This window comes from Lepisosteus oculatus, chromosome 16 (assembly GCF_040954835.1).
Source record: "Lepisosteus oculatus isolate fLepOcu1 chromosome 16, fLepOcu1.hap2, whole genome shotgun sequence".
NCBI classification, from domain to species: Eukaryota; Metazoa; Chordata; class Actinopteri; order Semionotiformes; family Lepisosteidae; genus Lepisosteus; species Lepisosteus oculatus.
In genome coordinates, this window is record NC_090711.1 from 11,186,199 (window position 1) to 11,209,776 (window position 23,578).

The 23,578-nt window shown below is 38.4% G+C and overlaps 1 protein-coding gene and 1 long non-coding RNA gene across 3 annotated transcripts; one reads left to right on the forward strand and one right to left on the reverse strand.

Moving 5' to 3' along the window:
• Positions 1-1,024: 1,024 nt before the first annotated feature.
• On the reverse strand, positions 1,025-11,370 carry cyp24a1 (cytochrome P450, family 24, subfamily A, polypeptide 1). Of its 2 annotated transcripts, XM_015364555.2 has the most exons (12): positions 10,893-11,370; positions 10,468-10,658; positions 9,422-9,515; positions 8,423-8,519; positions 8,083-8,174; positions 7,089-7,200; positions 6,212-6,357; positions 5,333-5,499; positions 4,333-4,411; positions 3,690-3,887; positions 3,260-3,371; positions 1,025-2,316 (listed from the first exon to the last, which is right to left on the reverse strand). In XM_015364555.2, exons 1-11 carry the CDS (start codon positions 11,136-11,138, stop codon positions 3,261-3,263), a joined length of 1,533 nt encoding a protein of 510 aa, XP_015220041.2. In that variant the 5' UTR covers positions 11,139-11,370; the 3' UTR covers positions 1,025-2,316; position 3,260. The 2 variants fall into 2 exon arrangements, with proteins under 2 accessions (XP_015220041.2, XP_006639486.2); XM_006639423.3 differs by having other exon boundaries at positions 1,025-3,371.
• LOC107079538 (uncharacterized) lies at positions 10,575-23,578 on the forward strand. The gene is made up of 3 exons (XR_001480487.2): positions 10,575-10,666; positions 10,917-11,111; positions 22,481-23,578. It is a non-coding gene; the product is annotated as an uncharacterized lncRNA (long non-coding RNA).

Genomic DNA, 23,578 nt, shown 5'->3' on the forward strand with positions numbered 1-23,578 from the left:
CGTCCTCATTTCCATCATTTTGTTGAATCTTGGCTGATATCGTGAACAAGCAAACTGCTTCTGATTTGCACCTCCCAAGCTGATCTGATGTGATTATTTATTCCAGATAAATAGGGACTACTAAATGATGGGTGCAATCTTGCCTCTTAACTACTCTTTTTTCATGTTTGGACAATAAACTCCAATTTTGGTAGCTAACATTTTCATAACAATACTACTGTATATACTGTACATATTACAAAATGGTGTTCCTGCATTAATTCCTTTAAATGCGATTTTATTTGGAAAATCCAGGTTACTATTGTCTTGTGAAGCACTGCACTAATTGAACCGAAACCTGGCAGATTTCATCACACTAAAATTGAACATGTTGCAGAGATGTTGTTTGCACACACAACAAGACATCACCTGCTTGGTATCAATGTCTGCTCATTCCTTCTATTTGTCCAGTGAATTCCAAATCATTCTACTTTCTCCATATCTCGCAGTTCACTCACGCTGTGGTACAGTTGTCTTTCAAGGCCTCCCACAATATTTTTCCACACATGAGGGCTTTTTTTTTTCTACACTGCATGAGTAGGGACTTGCTTGGAAGCCTTCAAAACAGCTTGTAGTTCTCTATTTGACAGTGATGTTTCTTCAAAGCTTAATGTACACTCCCTAGACTTCTACAGAGTTGTGGTACTAAGTATTCACAAGCCTGTGTTTTTATTCAAGTTAATTCCCTAGAAATCCTAACTGGCACTTGTTAAGATGAATGAGTGTTCAAGAAACATAGAGCTGCCATTGTCACATCACCATACTTCAACAACAGTATCTCTTATTGTAATATATGACTAAATAGGTGGTTAACTGTTGATGTCCTACACATTACTGTGAAATTACTGCTACCAGGTACTGTTATTTTATTATATTAATTATTAAATCACTAATATTGATCAACTTTATTTTATATAGCATCTTTAAAACTGGCTTCTCAATGCACTTTACAGTAAGAAATAAACTACACACTGAGAGAAGACAACAGATTTTATATGATTACAGCAAGGGTTTGGGATACAGTAGGAAAGCAATGGGGAAGATACAGAACCACTTTAATAAAAGCCCTTCTAAGGAAGAAGGTTTAGAGTCTTGATTCCAGGGAAGGTGACTCTCTCATATCCTTAGGGATAGAATTCCAGAGCTTTGGGGTGTGGCAGGAAAAGGCCCGGTCATCCATAGTGTTTAGACAGGCTTTGGGGAATGAAATTAGAAGAGCCAAGGTTGCAAGGTATGGAGCAGGATGATATTAAGTCTGACAGATTCAGATGGGTACTGAGGTGTCAGGCCATGCAGAGCCTTATGGGCAAGCATGAGGAATTTGAAGTTGCCACAAAACCTCATAGGAAGCCAGTACAAAGACTCCAGAAGAGGAGATAGAAGGAAAGGCCTCGGGATCACTTGCACAAGATCTGGTGAGGATTCTGGATATACTGAAGTTTAGCCAATGTGAATTTAGATACCTCAGTGAGTAGGGTGTTACATCAATCAATTCAGTAGAAAACAAAAGAATTGACCAGCTTTCAGCAAGTTAGGGACAACATAGGATATAGTCAGAGTACTTCTCGGAGGTACAGAAATATTATTATTGTTAATAGAAAGTAAAGAACACATTAAGGAAAATGCGTTCACTTCACTATACATTTAATTAGTAATTATTCTGCATACAGTATTTATTTTAATACATTTGATTAAATCACTATTAATTCTAGGCTTGTGTAATGTATAGCAAGCTGTGTTTGTATCCTTCTTTTCACGTAAAGACATTCCCTTCAACTTGAGGGGTTCTGTAAAAACACTTTTAAAGCAGTTGGTATGCATTTAAAACACTATTTATTTATTTTATATTTCATGACATAAAAATACATGCAAATGCACAATGCTTCTTATGTACAATGTGTTTATAAAATTGATTTTATTATTACACAATGGGGTTATAATTTAGACAGTAAAAAATAATGCAGTACTCTATACATGACAACCTTATATACAGATACACTGCCATATACAAGCATATGGGTGAGATATGTAAAGATGGGAAATAACAGCTTTCCTGTTATGTTCATATCTCAGAACTCTCCATATGGTATGAATATCTTGACTTCAAAACTGTTTTGCCTTTGGAGGCGTTTTTGGCTGTGAAAGAATGTTCTTTCCATTTTTTTTCCAGCTTTTCAGAGTGCAACTACTTAAGAGGGATCTTCAGGGGATCAGTGGACAACAGCAACATCATTCTTGGAGATAATGTTACCCTGAAGCTCCAACAGAGGATGCCAACTGTTCAGAAAAAAATTAAACAGAAAAGCAACTACATTGAGATACTTTCCCGTTTCAAAAATTGATGTGTTCCTGATTGGCCTAACCACTTAGATGAGCTGTTGGGAGTCCTGTGACCCTGTGTTTGTACCTGGATCATGTTGCTAACAAAGGGGTCTCCTATCCTGCTCCTGGAGGCCTGGCCTGCTCATTCATTTTCCAGGTCTCTTTGAAGGACCTGCTAAACTGGTCCAATTAAACCAACAGGGAGCTGTTTTAGATTAAGAGCACAGCTGGACTGAAACATTGTAGGCACATGGCCCCTCCAGGACTCAGATTGTCAAACCCTGCATTATTCAGGAATCACATTCTGACTGTGAATCTCCAAGCTTAGGGAAAGATTAGTGAATAAGGGTTCCACAGCTTGAGTAGGTTCAGGGGTGCTACAGTATAGGTGAGAGAAGCTTCCTTTCTCCAGGGGTGAGCCTGTGGTACGGGGATGTGCTGTCTGTGATGTGTTAAAAACGCAAGCGGCTCAAAGGCGCAGAGATGGGATGAACGAGTCTGCCTGCACATTCCCTCTCTCCCTTGTGTGCAGTCACATGATGTATTGCAGGAGAAGCAAATACAAAATTTGCAACTACAGGGGAAAGGCAGAGACAAATACAACTACTACATCTCAGAGGGAGACTGAGACACTGTAGCACATCCTCAGTTACATCCGGTAGGCAGCGCTCATAAGCTGGTTTTACAAGGAGAGTTGACATCATCTCTGAAGAAGCAACACGGATTCATAAAGCACACACAAAATATAGTGATCATCAAAAATAAAAAGAAATAATCTCTTTGAAAATGACCAGCATTGATTTTTCTTCTTTTCAATATTGAGTCCCTGTGTGTCTGCTGTTTTAGTTTTTCTTTTTTTGCTTTCTATTATGGTGTTACTCCCGACTGAATCTATTACCTCATCGTCGGATAAATGCCACTGGTAGTTCACGGTTGGGAACCAACGTTCCAGAATGGATTGCTTCCACTGGATCGTTATCAGTCGGCACAATTTCAAATTCCCTTATAATCTGCAATCAAAAGAAAACACAATGGCTTATGCTGGAATCAGCTTATAGACAGACACATAGAGGCATTACATAGTAGTAAGAGATGAACTATCTGCGCCACCATCCAAAACTGACAGGTTAAAACTGAATGTGGGAAATGGGACATTAATTGCAGAAGTGAAAAACATTAAATGTACTTTTATACAAGGCTATTAAGTTAAACATCTGTTAAATCATTGAAAGCAGAATTTGACTTGATGTAGCGTTTTGTCAGGCTGTCAATGCAGACTACGGTACCGTCTAGTCTTCCTGTTGATGCCAGGTTAATAATGTACTTACCCAGCACAGCGCTAACTGGAGCTGCAGTTCTGCTAGGCGCCGGCCGATGCACATTCTCTTGCCTATGCCAAAGGGCACATGTGTGAATGGGTTGATTGTATGATTTTGCTGCAGCCAGCGTTCTGGCTTAAACTGCTTGCCATCATCAAAGTACTCCTCATTGGATCCCATGGCGTGGCTGTTGATCATCAAAACGGTCTGCAGAAATAAAATAATTCATGGCACTTGAGACTCAAATGCTTAAATTATGGAACATACACAGAATAAATAAAAATGTTAACTTATAGGGTTAAGGTGGTGTGAAAAATGAGGAGGCAGTTTTGGGAAGTTATCATCTAATCACCTGTTGTACAATTCTTATATTTATTTCCAACTGGGGAAAAAAGCTCATAATGCTGGATACTTGTTCTTTAATTTTAATCAATTGACATACAAATCCAAGAAAAAAATATTTATGCTTTGTGAAAGGCTGAAACAAATGGAGCATTGATTTTTTTATCTGAAGTGACTGTGTAGAGGTGTGGAAGAAAGCTTCACTGATTTATGCTTGATGTGATGCTTGTTTGTTTTCACAGCCTGCTTCGTTAAGAACTGAGTCTACAAGATCTAAACATATTGCAGTGAAACAGAGGGTATTACTTACTCCCTTAGGAAGGACATAATCTCCAAGTACTGTTTCTGTGTCTAATGTCCGACTTGTAAATGGAACAGAGGGAGACAACCTGCAAAAAAAAAAAAAAGATTAAATTAGAATGACATGACTTCTGGCATGAAGTAGGTAAGTATAGGCATAGTATTAGAATAGTATAGTTTCCGAAACTGTTCCATCTCACACCAAATTTAAAAAACATCTAAAATGGAAAAAAATGTAAAGGTTTTAGAGAATGCCTAAGATTTTAAGATCTTAAATTAAAATTTATAGTCACAAGAACATTTTTTTTTACAAAATCTGCTCCATCTCTAAATGAGACACATACAATAAAAAAACAAGTAATAAAAAGTTATTTTATCAATGTCACCTTTAAAAGATTACAAATAAGTTTAGAAAATTGTCAAAGCTTTTTTTATTTTTTAAAGAATGGCCTATTTTCCTATATAATATTAAGGCTGAATGTACAGTATTATCAGTATTGTGGATGGATTCTCCTCAACGGCAAGAGATCAGTTTCCAACATAGTGTCCTCCAATGGATACATCCTTGAATGGATTGATTAAATATGCACAAGAAGAGATGTGTCTCAGCTTTGGTCCATGTACCTAATGGGTCATCTTTTCTGACCTTTTTGGCAGCATGATGATTATTTTGTGCGTTTAAAGGAAAACATGGCTTTGATTGCGGATGAGATTCACAGCCTAGCTTATTGTCTAGCTCTGTGAGGCACCCGACTTGGGAAGAAAAACAGTCGATTGCTCAAATAAGTCTTAATTTACAGACATGACCATCCCCATCATATCGGACTATCTCCATCACCACTATGACTGCGTGCTAAACGTCAGACCGATTTGCTGCTCCTCAGGATCTGTGTTCACAGTTTATTAGATGAAGTGATCTTTTCCTAATATTAATTAAAAACACATATCTGGCAAGATATAATGTGAAACAAAGTGGGGTCAGAGGCCTGTATTAAAATAAGTTTACATACCGCATTGACTCTTTTAGACAGGCCTTGAGGTAAGGCATTTTCTTGATAAGTTCTGTAGTAGGGACCTGATTGACGGGCACTACGTCTTTTATTTCCTGGAGAAGTTTCCCCTGAGCGCACGGATTGCGAGAGAGATTGAACACAGCCCACAGCAAGCCGTTGGCAGTCTGCAACACAAGGAAACGGTCCCCTTTCATCATTTGTAATACAGATCGCCTGTTCTCATTCATCATGGTTATATTTGCCTTTATTGTTTATATTGAAAATCAGGAAAGTAATTTTGACAGCAGCTGTTGTAAACACAAAACATTTGGATAGGTGATTTTTGTCAATGTCATATGGTGGTAGCACACTTCTAGAAGTACAGATTTTTTTCTTACTGCGAGAAGGTTATTCCCAATTTATTTGCGACTGGAGTAGTGCTGTTCCACTCACTCCCTCTAGTGTTTGATAATGTCTCAAAATGAAACCTGCTTGCTGATTCTCACTGTGCACCTTACTCTCTAAGAATTCAATGGATACCAGTTTGAAATATTCATATATAGAATGTAATGGACATTACAGCTTCTTTGAGTTTTTGTACTTAAATTAATGGGAATAATCATACATATTTGTGCTATTTCACTTCTTCTGAAAGTTTCTTTTAGTTTAAAATATCTTTATTATCCATTACCATGGATTCCATAGTGTGCTGTAATAAATGATTCTTAAAAACATCTCTCATGTAATATGTCACTTAAACTTGAATAACTGCATTTTTAACTTTAAGTAGAACATGAAAGCACCTGGGCCTCCATGCCTCTTTAATGTGACTGTACTTCCTATGCAAGTATTGTGCTGCTCATGTACTGTTACGCTTCTGAGAAAGGACTGCCTTACCGTTTCTACTCCTCCAATCTGAAGCTCAGTGGTGGCAGCATACAGTTCCTTCTTGGTCAAGTGGCTGCGTTGGTAGATATCACAGAGGAAGTCATTTGCAGGTTCCCCTGCGTGTCTGTTCAGTCTCTTGTCAATATACATTTTTGCTGGGAAAAAAAAATAGAACAAAAGGAATATTTCTGTCCTTTTAAAATATGATCTTAAGTATGATATATACATACAACTTCTTGAAGAGAAAATGGTAGAAAGGAATCAAAATCAAATCTTTATAAATGCTTATTCTTGGTATATTTCAAGTTTGGGGAGACACTTGTACTGTTATTAGTTTTCCTATGACAAATACAAAATAAAGTGAAGTTTTCAAAATAGCTTTATATTTTAGCCATGCTTTAGCACAGAGTAAGAAGCATATGATTAAATCCTTGACAGTCTTCTGATTATCAGCTTTCCTGGAAAATATTCTTTTGACTTAATTGTAGGTTGTAATCATTAACAACTTACAGTTGTTACAGTTCAGGTGGATAATAAAAAAATTAAACTGTGGTAACCTGGTGAAGAAAGGGTGTACTATATGTGTATTTATGCCAGGGAACACAAACATGTTTATATATGGCGTGAACAGTGAACACAAAATATCTATAGCATAGCCTTTGGTCAACATTCTTAACCTAATCATGCAACTACAAACAATTAGCAGGATTTCTGCTCAGGAGAGGTCACCCAGTTTATTACACAATATCTGGTGAATAAAGATGCTCTGTGTTCTACACGGAAGGCACTAGATTGAAATCTTATCACCTATCTGGAAACATGCTTTAAGTTGTTCCTAGGTCACATCACCTACTTAGTAATTCTGCTCATTTTAAGTTCCGCATACCTGTACTAAATATACGGTCCCAGGCATCTGTGTGGTCTTGCCATGTCTTGGTGTTTAAGCTTTTGTGCAGCTCCACAGGAGTTACCATCATCTTTCCAAAAGTACTCATCATCTAACGCGGACAAAAAGAAACAGCCAAAATAAACAATGTGGGCTGGTGCTGTACACACCTGAGTACCTGCCTGTTGTTATTTTTTTAAATCATTTACTAGTATTTTGTTAGCCGCCATGGAGTTCATCATCAGCTTGTTTTTCTTTCCAGAAAAATATAAATGTTATATGTTGGGAGCTCCTGATGTAAGGCAAATTCCCTTATGGGCAATAAAAGTTAAATATTTATATTTATTCAAATATTTCAATTCAAATCCAACAATATTAAAAGTTCACGCACCTGGGTAAAAATGGTAGTGTGTGCTTGTTCCATTTAACAACCCTGGATATCATTAAAACCTAGTATTGGCTCTTTGGTGTCTGTGACCTTCTTTAGACTAAAAGCTGATGATTATATTAAAAGGCTGGTTTTGACATTTTGGTCTATCTGACTTTCTACTGAGAAAGGTCCACAGACATAGGTGCTAAGAGTTATTCTCTGGAAAGGTTACCTCCCCCCCCCCCCCAATGACAATAAAATGTAGAATCAAGCTGTCTCAACAAACTCCCAACACTGAATCTTTCACCGCCTGCTTCTGAGAATATTAATGGCAAGCCAGTGCAATAAATAAGACACGCATTATCTTGTACAGAGAACTGCAGGGCTATTCTGTGAATGCTCAGATGCAGCAAACTTAATGAACCTAGTTTTCTAAAGCCTTGTGAAGGTGCATTCAGTTCAATGTGCTGTATTAAGACTGGAACATTTTGCCTGCCACTTCTAGTTCTTTGCCTCAAAGTCACTGTTAATTGTAGTATTAGCTTTATTACAAAAGTAATAAAGTTAGCCTCCCAGATAAAGCCCTTTATGTGTAAAAGGGCCTAGTTTTTTTCCCCCACTTACCGTTTTTATTGCTGTAATAAACTTCAGTGCTTCTTCATTCACATTTTTCTGCATTAGGCCAAACCTCTTGTCGTACAGCACTAAGCAGATAGCTAGACATAGATAAAACATGAATTAACAACAGAAAGAGTCACATTGCAATATTAAAATACTTAATAGATCTGATGGGCTGTTTGTTGATCCACGTTCTTTGTCTTTGTCCCTCTTGAAAGGTGAATTGGTGAAAGGTGAATTGTACAGAGAAAACTAAATTAAATGTACATATATTAATATCCATAGGTCATAAACTTATAACGCTCATCAGTATAGATAAATGTTAAATAACATTAATCAAACTTACTTTCAAAAGACCATTTATTCAGCTCACAGTACAAATCCAGAATTCTGCCATTGTTGTCACTTGCAACTCCAATCCTGTCAATGAAGTCAGCCATTACCTGTATTTTTAAACAAATTTAATTTCCATGTTATTTATGGCACAGTTATTAGAAGTGAGCTATTATTTTATTGACATTATAAATAATTTATATTTATTTATAGTGTAAGTGCAAAGCAAATCACAAAATGGATTTTAGGGCTACTGGTAGTTATCTTTCATTCTCATAAGCTTTCCAGAAACCAGTCATTTATCAATCCTATATGAGAGGTTTCACAGAAAATGTCTGGTCCCACACATAAGAAACTTATTTCGCCCGTAATCATAGGGTGTGAATTCTGTCACCGTGGTAACCACTGTACACTCAGGTTTCAGGCATGTCCTGATATTATTTCTTCCTGGAAGCCATTTATTATCAGGAATTTCTATGACACAGCAGAGGATACTCAGCAGTACATGTCCTGTGGGGCCCTTGTGGCTTTTTCTCCATGACGGCTATACAGTTCATCCTTTGAAAAGTAGGGGGTTCGATTTTGCTAGCTGGCCTTACTGTTGCCGAAAAGCTACAGATCCCGAAATATTTTCCCCTTCAACTGCTGTTAGGTTGAGGTTGTTTTTTGTACAATGGACATTGTATGGCTACATCTGTCAGCCACCAAAATTAACCACACCTCTGCTTCTGTACAGAGAATGAGATGGGGTCCATGGCACCATACTAGTTGTGATCACAGGTTAAAATGATGGGTAATGAAAGGGGTGAGAATTAGGGGAGGAGAGATGAAAGAGGGGGAGAAGCAGAGAGACGGAGATTCTCAGGGATTGCTTTTTTCCCCCTTGATGTTTGACTCAAATGTTATTGGATGTTAAGCCCCCCCAAAAAATAACCAATCAAAAATATAATAACCTTCCAGGATTGCTGTAAAACTATTCTACAACCGGGTTCAGTTTTAAAGGATAAACTACCTGATTAATTTTTCCATCCAGTTTTCCTACTTCTGTAGGCTTCATGAGCTTCTGTTGAAAGGCACTCCTCACCCTTTGCCAGTCTTTTCCCTCGCTGTGTGAGAGAACAGGAGACGGGGGGAGAGTCAGCTTCTGATTGCAATAGTGGAATCAGTGGGATTTGAATGTATACAGAATGGGTTTCTATATCTACATAATATCCAAATATTTCAAGAACGACGTCCAAGTATTTATACATCTATCTGCCCACTATCATGAAGCCCCAGGTAACGTTCGGGGAGCAACAGTGAAGCAATCCTGCTTCATTTCTGACTCCGTTCAGAATCGCATAGGGCGCAATACAGGAGTAAAATCCGAAAAGGACTCTAGCCCATGTAAAGAATATAATTAAATAAAATATATAAAGCTATACTTTCTCCAAATGTGGTGTCTCTTGCGATAGAAATATATTTAAAAGGGACTGGGATTGTTACTTTAAAAGACACCACTATAAAAAAAAAACACCCATTAAATTCAAACTCGGAAACCTAATGCAACTTACTCCATTCAGAAATGCTAGCCGTGTCTCTACAAAATATTTTCGCCTCAGTCTGTACATGTTGGAGGACGTGATAATAGCTTTAAGAAATTAACCTTTAAAAACAGTACTTTGGAATCTTACCGCTTGACTCAACAGGGGAGTGTTAATTACTTTTGAAATAATGCTTTGCAAAAAAAACTAATTTTCTCAGGTCCTTACTAGATCGGGCTCGGAAATGCATTTTTCCGCCTTCGCAAAGCGGGTTAGCCTAGACGGATTACCCCGGCACAGCATTTCAATTACACGGACCACATAAACTGGAGGGGAAATAAAATATCTTGGATCTCCCCCTCCGTGTTCTATTTCGTTCGTTATTCTTTATTTTTAATGGTATTGCTTTAAGTGAAGGATATGTCTAAATTCCTTCGCAATCAATGATACATAAACTGGAGTTCAGACTTGGTGGACACAGGTGCTAGTGCCAGTCGCGTCTCCTCGCTGGGGAGAACTGCGCCTCCATACTCACAGGATAACCAGCCCGTACGCCTCGTCCCTCAGGTCTCTGTACGCTTTCCAGGGTTTGATTTCCAGCCGCTGCGGGTAACGTCCCTCCTTCCTGTACAGAGCTTCCAGCAGGCAAGGAGCGCCAATGTGCACGGACTCAAAGGAGCCGAGCTTCATTCGAAAGATCTTCCCGAACTTCTTGTGGTAATCAATCTGGAAAGGTAAAATACACCGAGACAAAAAAAAATGTATATTAACTTACACGAGAGACGGAGAGGGAGAGATGTTGCATGACGAAAATTAAAACGCCTTTGCAAAATTCTTAAAAAGAACAATACTATGCCGATTTGAATTGCTTCTTTTGAAATGCTTCGGTCTTTTACAATGCATTTTCTCTCTGTCACACCATTACTGCTTTATTATAAGAAAGTTCTTAGGGTTTATTACCAGTGCCTCATGCTGCCTTTTCAGACCCCCCTTGAGGAGGAGCTCGATCAGGCTTCCTACAAGGGGCCAGCTCTTGGGTCCCGGTATGGCAGAAAGGCTGTGCCCGCAAGGGGATACAGGTAGCTCGACCGCAACCTTGGTGTCAAGCGCGCACGCAGAAGATGTTGGCATGGAGCGCTGGGTCCCCAGTGGTTTCTCTTTCAGGAAACCCAGAATCCGGTGAGCTTTCTTAACTTGCGTTCTCATTTTGCCAATTGATTATAGCACTTCTGCACGGCACTTCTCGCTAGGCAGCGTATAATTTAATATATTTGTTTTCTCTCATTAGCAGAAGAGGTCACGGTTGCTGACAATATATACCCTAAGGGATGATAGTTACAACTGATCGCTAAACCAATCATGGACCTTTGCAGATTGGTGTGGTTGACGAGCCCACCATTCATTTTTGGAAGCACGCTGTGGCTATCGCATGACCCCGGGTAGACCAAGGAAGTGCCCTTGCTCATTACTCTATAAATAAACAAATACTCAGGGTGACGCAGTTCACTTGGAAACAAATTCCCTTCCGACTTCGACGTTTGACAGGGAGCTGATATGTGTGTGTAAATGCTACTACTACAAACACCGCTAGGAAGCTCGCTGAACAAACATTTGCTCAATTTTGCAACCCCCTTCGATTTTTTTATTGTGTTTATCGTCAAGTGTTTCTTCCTTAATTACAATAGAGCTAAACGGCATTCAGGTGATTTCTGACTCGTCACTTGGATGAATGATCGGGTTGAATAAGTTGTTGATTTCCGAAATAAGCCGACACCTGTGTAGTGCAGTAGACGCTCTGCATTTTATGTAGAACATTATGTATCGCTGGTAATTCTCTGTTGCAGAACGAAAAATAAATGTTTGATACAAATGTTTGATACAAACGTAATTCAGAAAACTATTCTTTTAAACTTCAACAGCAGCGTGAATGTCATGTCCAGTTTTATGTCTTTCATTCCCGCTTCATATATGCGTTAGGATGAGGTACAAGCTGTAAAGGCAGTCAAAAGCTTCTACAACATTGTCCTTTTTGCCTGTAATATAAAGTATAAGAAAACAAGGCATTATTCAATTTAGTATGTCCGAATATCTATTGAATGACTGATGTAGATTAATATAGGAATAGAGACCGATAGAAATACTCATAGGTAAGTGGAACATCTGTTTTGATGGGGTGGGAAGCACTTTTTATAATAACAAGAATGCTCTTTATCAAATTGTATGTAATACCATGCATCCTTCTGAAGGTAAGGTTCTGTAAGTTACTCTGCAGTGCAAAGCACTGTTTCAAAGACAACATACTTCTGTAGCACAGTTACAAAACACATCACACTTGTTATTGCATTTAAAAGTGCTTACTCACATGGTGTCAGATACCATTACTGTAACCTTGACCCCAATGCAATGTTTGTAGAATGCAGAGGGTGGGGAGGAGGTAAGAACAAGTGATAGGACCCTGCATGCCCCTCATAAGGCAACCAGTTATTAATTTTTCAACAGATCCACTGCACCCTAATTAAATATGTCTATAGAGGGCTTAGACAAACCGTCTTCTTATTTAAATAAACGATCTCATTGCTCTTACACAATTTAACAGACACAGTATACTCCCCCAAACAAGTAAAAAGAATAGATTAACACTGTATAACTGAGTTAGTGAAAAGAAAGGAGGTTTTCTTTATGGTGTATTGATTCTTCTCTTGGATTTTAGTTTATTCTTTACATCTTGGTCCCTCTGTGACATCAGAATAAAATGGGGTGGAATAGTCCAGTCTTAAATGGGTTGTTTTCAAGTCAAGACTATAAAGGGATTCATTAGAGACTGACAAAATAAAAATAGCGTGTTGATGGCAGTTGAATACGGAGGGGGAGACAGCAGGAGAATGAACCCACATGAGTTAATATTTGCCCCACAAGGGTACACAGGATCCACGAGAGCTAACAGTCATGAACGTCATCAGGAATGAACAATCTGCTTGCCACAGAATTGTAAGAAGCATTGAGTCTTTGCCAGTTTGACAAGCTAGCTTTGACATTTAGAGTAATTATATATTTTTTTTCCTTTCCAGAGTGTATCTTTTTGTGGAATGGTTCAAACCCTGGGTGGCAATGCTGAATACTTGTAGTGTAGAGGGACTTTGGAAAAAAAGGAGCGACCTTGTTTGTCCATGGAACAAATACTGCACATGAGGTGGTAATAGCTTGTGAATATTGAACTTTACTAATTACTAGAGTGATAGGCTTACTGCATACTGGCTCTGTTTTTAACTTATTTCTGAGGTGTGTGCAAATCTCCAAGGCAGACTGACTACCTGTGCATTTTATTTGAGCTTTTGATCTGAGTTAAACTTGAACAGAATGCGCACTCTAGGGAAGCAAGATAAACTCAGTGCTCTTCATGGTGGGGTTCTCCTTTGTCACAAGGATGTGAAGATAACAGTTTGCAGGCAAAGCCTTCTTCTTTTTTTTTCTTCTCAGCTAATTTCACTACCTGATGAACGCTGTAGTTGTAGTAGGAGCGACAGAATCAGCATAGCTGTATTGTTAAAGAGGTTCTTTTGTGATTTGTAAAGGATAGCATTTCTACTGGGGATCTGCACCTCTGTTTTGTGACAGTTATGTTCAATTCGCAGAAATCTAATCCATGTGTCTGTGATCTACATATATATATGTATGTTACATCATATTGCTAAAAAATAGAAAGGCAGAATACATTATAGCTGATTCTGCTCAGCAGCTAAAATCCAGAATGGGGGAATATTTTGTAGAACTTAGGAAGTGCATGTAATGTATTTTAAATAGTATTTAAGAATAAAAGTGCATATATGGTGAGAATTTTTAAGCTGACATTTCTATTTTGAGAGTATTATACATTTGTAAACTTTGTTATGAGGTCCCCAAAAGCACAGCACACTTGTTAACATTGTAAGTAATAAAGCAATTAAGGTGAAATTAATCTTTCACGTGTCTAGTATCAGACATGAGGAGTTATACCTTGTAAGACCAAGTTTTATTATATGATTAAAGGTTGCTCTTTAGTACAGTTTACATAACTTTATTATGTGCTTTGAAAGAACTCATGGAGTTGAATATTGATTATTACTGCACTATTAATTAATAATAGTGTATTATTAATTCTCCAGCTATTTCCTAACAATATTGTTCATGTACATTAAGCCTATATTCAGTTGAAACTCATTTATATTAATTTTCTTAGAAGCAAATGCCTCTTTCACTAATGGACAGGGACAATATGTAAAATTGAGCTGTAATTAAGGTTTTAGATTATGAAGGAAAAAATATTGAAGAGACTGTAATAAAATAATAATTTACTGAACTATATAATGGGTGCTGCTCTCCTCCAAACTCCATAAGTTCTATTGGCTGATGTTTTCTCAGCCTACACTGATAATGTTTTCTTCTAGTGGTGAATGCAGTGAAGAAGACTATTTTGAGGAGTTGGAGCTTTTTATTTTTTTTCTTTACATTACATTTTGCTTCTGAAAATCTCTATAGCTCAACCACTCTCAGCTTCTGTCAGTAGCTCAGAACACTGCTGTTGATAAAGTAGTTTTCCTATTTCTGGTTTCCTTGATTAATTATGTTTGTTCCCCTTATGTCTTCCTTCTTTTCCTTTATTATTTGACTAAAACTGATCTGTGATCTGTTTTATTCTATAATTGCTTCTGTGTTTCTTCTCCCTTGGGCTTGGGATTTAATTAAATAAAAACAAAAGAATAGTTTAAAAAATCATCCCAATGATATTTACAAAAAACATATTTGTACAGAGGAAATCACTATCTTATCATACACTGATAAAACCCATTTTATAATGATTATTCATTATAACAGTGCAATATCAATATTACAATTTCAACTTAAATGTAGTTAGTGTTAGCATTCCTAATAATTAGTTTAACATTGATAAAACATAGTTTTTTCATAGTTTTATCTATCTAAAACAGTTTATCTAAGGTAAAAACTTCTTCCTATATTAAGCTTTATACAAATTACTTGTTTTAAAAGGAAAAGTCATACAATGTTTCTGTCAAACTACTTGCAAAGTGGGTTTGACTGAACCGACCAAAGGAAATGGAGGATGAGCACTGTGCAAATTAGCAGTATATAAAAAACAAAAACCTATAGCAAAATGTCCTCAATGCACGTGATATTAGAATAAACAGCAGTCTGGTGTAGACAAGGCAAAAAAACAAATTTTTTCGGCTATTGACAAAGCCTTATTAACCCCAGGACTTCAACCTTCAGCAAGTATTTGGCTCTGTCTTTGCGTGGAATTTTCCACTGTACACTGCCGTGACTCCTCTACAACAGAAAGACAAGACAGCTGACGCTGACCTTTAATTAAGCTTTTCTCTGTAATAAAACATTAATTGAACTGTCTAAAGCATATATTTCAAAGGGCTTCATCCTATGGGATTATGATATATATCTATACTGTAGTATGTATACATTTCTGAGTATACTGCACATCTGTCAGATACAAAAGCCATACACTTCAAAGAAACAACACAGTGTGTCTTCCCTTTAGTTGGCAGGTTCTGATGTCTTGCATAATTCGCCGTCCATGTTAGAAGTGAAGACCATGAGATTGTGCATATTACCGCAAAGATAACTATTGTGGGCAAGAGAGACAACACTCTCTGGGACTGAATCCCATGACTGTCTAGGGTGTGTTCAGACATTAAGTGAAGAATGCCAGTGCATATTCAGTGTGTAAATAAAAATAATTCTTGTTGTGACCTATTGATGATTTGCTCAAAACTTAATTTTAGTGGTGTTTCCCAAGGTCTTCTGCTGCTGATACTTCATGTAAACTAGAAAGAATTCTTAGCTGTAGGGAAGAGCTGATGTGGTCCAGTTTCTCAGATAGCCGGACAAATTCTGAACACAGAAAATAGTGGGTTCAGGCCAGGATTTGATGCGGGCCAATAGCCACCCCCCAAAATGCACCATGACTCGTTAAAGGGTTAAAAAATAGTTGTGTAAACTGGCCACCCAACCAGGCCTTGAACTTGAAAAAGCCCCCATTGATAAGTGAAAAGGTTGCAAAGAGGGGTCATGTCATCAGATCATGCCAGCCATTCAATCTGGCCCACTCTTGTTTCTATCAGGCACCCTGACACCCTGTTGCTGGGCAGAAAGAAGGCCAATCAGTCCACCTTCCTTGTCTCTCAGCAGTTAGGGGAGCAGTATATGAGCACTTAGGCAGACCGAATCCCAGAACATCCAGGTGCTGCTCGGAAAATGTCCTATTTATCTTGGCTACTAAATAGCAATATTTTACATTTGAATTCCTTAATTCTTTGTTTTCATCTAGTTTCAAATTTTAATGTCACTTTCTCAAGGGCTGTATCCTGGAGTGCAACTGTTAAACAATTTAATTTAATGTGACTGTCTCTGACTATCTGCTATGATTATTTTTTTTTAAATTTAGAATAATCGCTAATTTCTTAATTTATACTTATCCCATTAAGGGACTGCAGTGATCATGGATTTTCCCAATAGGTTGTCAAAATGCCAAAAAGACATTTTTTTTATATATATTGGAGTTTGAAGTGTTTATGTGTCCATGTCCCTGAATCCACACTAAGCATGGTTATCTTATGTACTTCGTAATTCTGGACCACCAATTGATTCTGGTCACTCCACACATGGGGAGAACCAAACCCTACTTACCTGCCTAATCATTGGAGGTTTCAACAGGACTTCCTGTTGTGGCAGAAATCAAGAAAACCCTAGTCCATTAGCTCTAGCTCTGTCACTGGAAATTAGTGTAACTGCTTAGGGAATCCTGGGTTCTGTTGGTTAGTGACATAACCCATTTTCAAACTCTTGCACACATTAGTTTGGCTAATGTTTGGAAATGTCCTTTTTCTCAAAGGAAAAACTTCCAGGTCAGGATAAATTAAACAGCATCCTCAACTCAGCTTCAGATTCAGATTCACTGAGTAAAAAAATAGTAATTAACCAAAACAGGAGCAAACAAACTGATCTTAATTTAAATTAATCACATTCCTCTCACAATAAACATCATTTTTACACATAGCTTTCTATGATGATTAGTAATGCAATTTGTGGGGGCTATAATCAGAGAATGGGCTAAGAAAACCTACAGGAATTAAAAACTTTTCAAAGAGCAGCTTTTAAACAAGCAAGATAACAAAATACAACCAGTAAAATAATAAAAGGGAAATCCATTTATGTTAAGTCTAATCATATGGGAACAGTAGTTCAAAGTCCTTTAAAAGAACTGGAGACTTTCTTCACCCCCCAGGATGCAGAAGATGACTGAGGTTTGGTTAAAAAAATGCACTGAAGAGAGGTCAGTCGGTTCAGTATGGCCTAACTTGCAGGTCCTAGACAGCTGGCTGACAGCCTTTCTAGTGGTGATAAATTAAGTTGCAAGTGGTTTTTTTATTTTTTTTATTTTGAAAACTATGAGAGTATACGTATGAGTAGTAATTTGGTATACAATGCACCCCAAGCATACTACATCTGCTTAGTCATTCAATGGTATGTTGTGGTTTCCATTCATCAGACTAGAAAAAGCCACTAAACATTGAGTAAATAGACATTTCACAGCACACACAACCTCCCTTAACCATGAATTCATTAGCATGAGGGGATAAAAATGTGTAGGGTGTCATCATCAAGCTCATCAACTTAAAAAAAGATATCTAAATCATTAGATGAAGTGAAGGCAAATTTTTCCTCCACATATCAGTTTCCTTTATAGCAAAACTTTACAGGAAACAACAGAACAAATAGCAATTACAGAAAAACAAACCCACAGTGATCCATATGACTGAGACTGCCACTGTCGGCACACACACAGGTTTCTAAAGGCTTCCACAAACCACTGCTTCAGTACACAACACGATCATTTAGCCTAACCTGGTAAATTGCTCAATTTAAAATCTCAGACTACTGGCAGACTTTCTGCCCCGGTTCACAATTTTGGCTGAAGGTGCTTCTGGTTGTGCATTGTAAGCAAAAAATGTGCCTGTTTTGCAAAGTGTGGTCTGCTGTCCAGATTGTTGAAAGCCCTTGAACGAAAAAGGATCTCAAACAGAATTATGCAATTATGTTGGCAATGGCCTTTCATAAGGTGAAAACATGGGTGATTATTTACCAAAATCACCCCCAAAAAGTTGTCTTTCCTATTTTACTTTTTAACACTATCCTATTTGCATGACTCGCTGTAAAGAAAAAGTTTATAATACAATGCCAAGTAACTCCTAATGCTGCAGCACAACAGGCTTGGTTGTATGATATATGATTAAGGACAGTATCCAACTGGAACAGTCCACAGCTAAACCTAATCATGCCTATGCTACCACAATACATCCAGTAGTCTTCATCATACCCTCTCCCTGTATCAGTATATGCAGTTTATAATACATGTCTGAGAGGAAGGTTGGATTCCTAATCTTGCACACTTCCACTCACCTATGTATATACTGCAAGTACCACACCCAGGCCTTCCCTTCTCATATCTCTCTCACATCCCCCTTCTGCCTCCCCATCTACACCCTTGCAGCAGCTCCCTAGCTCAATCCTGGCATTAGGGAGGGGAATTCAGGCAGCGAATGCTCCCAGTATTTCACCCCTCTACCACATTCATTAGGATCGAACCTAACTACTGAAATATACATAAAACTACTGCTGTACATAGTTGTGCTCTGTTCTTGTTTGCCTTTTCTGTTTTTCTGTGATCCGTTACTGTTCATCAACAGCCCTATTCTTAAAACAATAAAGTCTAAACAACTGAACACACAAAATAGGGGTCTCTTCTGTGACAAACAGAAGAATAGAACAGATTATTCAAAAGGTGTATCACTAGGTTCAGGTTTTGACTTACTATCGCTGTATTTCATGTTAGGAAATTTGACAAACAAAGAAAAGGTTTCCATGCCTTATTTCACTTTTCCACTCTAGCATTGTGTTTAATACCTGTATATACTATAGTATAAACCTTGCGTTAAATACAGTATACACAAGCAAATTGCTCTGGTCTAAAGCACAAGGCTTTAGGGGGAGCGGTGGCTCTGTGGCTAAGGATCTGTGCCTGTGGCTGGAAGGTTGCTGGTTCAACTCCTATGGCTGGCAGAGGAATCCTACTCTGTTGGGCTCCTGAGCAAGGCCCTTAACCCCAGCTACTCCAGGGGCGCTGTACAATGGCTGACCCAATGCTCTGACCTCAAGCTCCTCTCCTTGTCTGTGTGTCTCATGGAAAGCAAGCTGGGGTATGCGAAAAGACAAATTCCTAATGCAAGAAATTGTATAGGGCTAATAAAGTGATCTTATCTTAAAGGAACAGAAATGGTGCAAGCAAAACAATGATGGGTTATTTCCATATGTTTCAATACACTGGCTCAACAGGGCACAGCTTGTCCTGATTCCTTTGGTATATCTGTAGTGCCTGTGGCAGAGACTTGAGCTCACAACCCACCAGTTTTGAGTCCTGAGATTTACCCACTGCTCTATGCCGCCTTCACAGTAAATGAAGATGTCATGTAGTAAATCAGTGGCTTGTGGAAGCCTTGTGCATGTGCTTACCACGGCAGCCTCAGTAGCAGGAATCACGGCGGTTTTGTTTATTCTGTATTCGCTCTTTGTTTTGTTTTTATGAGTGTCAGTATGAATGGCTGAGGTTCAGGAAAACCACACTGAACCTATTGACTCCAGACTCTTCGACCTGAGCATGATTTTTCTTCTCCTGATGGTTGTAACTAGGGAGGGTCCTGCTTTAGAGGCTAGGTGAGCCTCAAGCTTTCATTTTACACTCTTCGCACACATGTCAACAAGTTCATGTTTTCTGACGAAATCCTCATTGACTTGCTTCAAAGAACTACGCAACCATGACAGACAATATGTTTTTTTAGGAGAAAGCTAAGCAAGTCCCTGTTATGCTTTTTCCATAGGTAGTTCAAACAAGTCCCTGGGCAGCCTGATATATGCAAAAGAATATTTAAGAACAAACCGAAAGTAAAAGTGGCTTATTCATAAGTTTTGAAAGTAATGAATACTGTAAAACACAAATACACAGAAAAAATAAATAAAAAATAAGTTTCAAGGGAGGCACTGGGGCCCTGGTTTCAGATCTGGACCTGGGATACTACCTGTGTGGAGTCTGTATTATTCACATGGATTTCTGGGTGCTCCTGTTTCCTCCCCCAGTCCAAAGAGAAACTGGTAGGTTAAATGGCTCCTGGGCAGATTGATCCTGGTATGAGGAGATGTGTCTGTATCTGTGTGTGCCCTGCAATGGACTGGCGTTCTGTCTAAATTGTATCCTGCCCTGCGCTTGTTGCCTGTCAGGATAGGCTGCAGTTCCCCCACAACCCTGAATTGGAAAAAGTGGTTATAAAATGGATTGATGGGTAATATGAACTCAAGACTTAAGGCATGCTTAGCGTCACCCACATGGTTTGAGGGGTGACAGTCTAGCTGTTTGGACCAGACAGTTGGAAAACCAAGCATGCTGATGGGGCACATAGGAAAAGAATGCTGGGAAAGGAAAGTCAGAAGTGTCCTGTACTAATACTCCAGTAAGCAGATGAAAGAGATTGATGGGAGATAGGGTATTTTCCTCTAGTCTCTGTGCATGAGGGGTATGGTTGCAGTGAGACAGATCAGACTCTCTGTATAGTTTCTGTATGTTTCAGATTTCACACGCTGCAGGTTCTTCTGTAAGCCAGCATGAGACACTACATAAAAACAAAAAAAGTGTCAAAACTTTTGAAAAGATATATGGCTCTAGGAGCATTGAAATCATAGAAACGTGCTAAAAGATCACCTCTCCATCTGTTTTCGATCAGTTTTATCACTCCCACTCTTTAAGGAGATTAATGATTTCTGATTTTAACTGAGATGGGTTGCTTGTTCAATCCACGAGTGGCACAACTTTAAAAATCGTTCTGGACTGTCTCAGTTCTTTGCCAAGACATACTCTGTATCAAGGTTGTCTTGTAACTTGCAATACAAATAGCAGCTGATTTCCACCTCTGGTGTTGGCTAGTGAAGTCCCGTCAATTATAAACTCCTGAAAAGCGTAATCAAACAGACCAGGTAAATGAGGTTAAGTGTGCTCTTGAAGTAATCAATGTATTTGCTTTGGAAATCACTTGCCTCCAACTACGTTCAGCTGATCTGCAGTGTGGAAATCAGTCCCTATCAAGGTTTTTTTTCTGTTAGCCAGTGATCAGGATGGTCTTGGTTGTAAGCCAGCTGAAAAAGGTGCAGAAAGGTACTGGTGCACTCTTGAATGAACTCCTGCAACCCTGTGTAGAGGAACTGACAGCAAAAACATGCACTGCCTGACCTCAGAGTCAATAACTGTGAATCCAATCCATACTCAAAAGTATCCAGGAGAACTTAATGTTTCATTCACATTTACAGGGTCTCATTGGTGAAAGTAGAGCTATCTGGCTCTGGTGTCCATCAAATTTATTAGGGGTATTACTTAAAATAATTCCACTGTAATGCTGCCTTCACCTAGGATGACTATATTTGGTGTCTTTCTTGGGATTATTATCATCATTAATGATGACAATAATAATAGTAGTGGCAGTGTATATTGGAGTTGGCAAACAGAATTTCCAACTCTGTTCTGTAAACATCTACCTCTGCACTATCTATTATGGAAAAAAAACACCTCTTGTTGTTGTTTTTTAAAGACACCATATCAGTACAATGATGTTGTAAAGTGTCTTCACATTCTTTACATTTTTCAGGATCTTATTTAAGGGTCTGTATGGGCAATGTAAATATATGTTTACATTGTAACTTGAAAACCTTATCCACCTGTTACAAATATGTGATTACGAAAACTAGAGAAATATCAGGAAAAACCAAGCGAATAAATCAATAAGTAAAATAAGTAATCATAACCCCCAACTTGTAAAGATTTATTCCAAGAATAGTTCTTTGTCCTCTGATACAGCTTAGGAGAAAAGAGTAATAATTAAGTTACACTGTGTTAAAACCTATTTATTAATGATGACAACTACACACTACAACATAATATAAACATACAACACAGAGATACACTACATACACCCATCCTATTAAAGCATTCCAGAGGCCTAACACCCCAACCACCCAGAAAGATCCAGAATGTTATTAAAAGTATTTGACTCACATATAATGTCTGGAAAGGTCAAAAGAAGAGAAAGCTGCCTTCTAAACCAAACAGAATTGTGATTTGCGAACTGTGGTTCAATCTCTCTCTCTGCAAACCTGGATGCCACAAAATTAATGGGAACCTATCTCTCTACTCTAAAATGCACCCATTTACCAGGATAAGCCATTTTAACCAAGGGATTCTTTACACAGAAAATCAAAAACCACAGAATAACAAGCTCTCTTTAACAAAGTTCAAATACGTACAGTAGCTCCAATCTAAGCATAATTCAACATGCCAAATTTTCTACCGAATGTTATTGCTTCCCAGACCATTGTGTAGTTGTCTGAAAAGACTAAATTTATTCTCCCACTCTCTCTTTTGCTCTCTTTCTCATATCCAGGAGCAGCTTACCATCATCAAGCCTGATCTCATCAGATTTCAGAAGTTAAGTAGTCCAGGGCCTGGTCAGCATTGGAATGGAAAACCTCCAGAGAAAACCAGGCTGCCACAGTGGCGGAATTATACTAGACCAGTCCTGATGTCCTAAACCAGTGCCCCATTGTGGTGACCTGCAACACTACTATTGAAAGAGTTGTCCTTCATATGAGATGTAAAACTGAGCTCCTGATTACAACCATACTTCCATTAATGCTGCTTCTGTAAGCAATGATTCACAACGCAGCACCCTTTGTCCTGACTATTATTTTAATTACCCCTAAAACAGTCCTGCCGAAAACACCTAGAGCACACTCGCTGCAGTTGTGCAGCCTGCAAATATTTGTGGTAAAGGCAAAAGTCAATGAAAGATGATGCTCAAGCACCCAGCCAATAAGAGTGTGATCTGAGACATTTGTTTACAGTTGGCCAGTGCCATTTAAACTTGTGGATGGAAATGAAGATCCAAAACGTGCTTAAACAAAAAACCCTTCAGGATTAGCCACGGCCTGGCCCCTCCTGCCATATGTAGCTCCTTCCCATCTCCCACTGATGGGCAGCAGCCTCCTCCTGCTGCCAAGCGAAGGCAGACTGTGGTTAATATGCACAGGCACTGACAGAATGTATTGGTGTGTAGCCAAGCTCTATGTATTTCATCTGTAACTATATTTTCAAAATAAACTCCTTTCTCTATTAAATGGAATTTTAATTAAATTCTGTGGTACAAATATCAGTAATGACATTACCAATAGCTGCAATTGGGATGTTTGGGTGTCCCAGACAAATCCCAAAGGCTATTTTCATAATAGTAGGGGTGTTAACTATGGGGTCCTGGATAAATTCCACTCTGGGATGTTACCATCTGACTTATCTAAATGGTACCCCTTAATTCAATTGGTGAAACAATTTCTCACTTCTGCTGTGTAGTAAGGCTCTTGCTGCATTAAAGACCAACATCACCTACAGTAGGTGAGCATAGCACTTTAATAGTAGATGAAGTGGGTCCCTTTCTATATTTAAAGTGTGTGGATTTATTTATAATAATAAAACTGCAATGAACTGG

Excerpts from the sequence above, each read along its gene's own strand:
- cyp24a1 (XM_015364555.2), bottom strand. The coding sequence starts at position 11,138 with ATGAGAACGCAAGTTAAGAAAGCTCACCGGATTCTGGGTTTCCTGAAA. Across the intron at positions 9,516-10,467 it reads GCGTACGGGCTGGTTATCCT|CGAGGGAAAAGACTGGCAAA; the intron begins GTGAGTATGGAG and ends TCTCTCACACAG. Across the intron at positions 4,412-5,332 it reads TGTCTAAAAGAGTCAATGCG|GTTGTCTCCCTCTGTTCCAT; the intron begins GTATGTAAACTT and ends TTTTTTTTGCAG.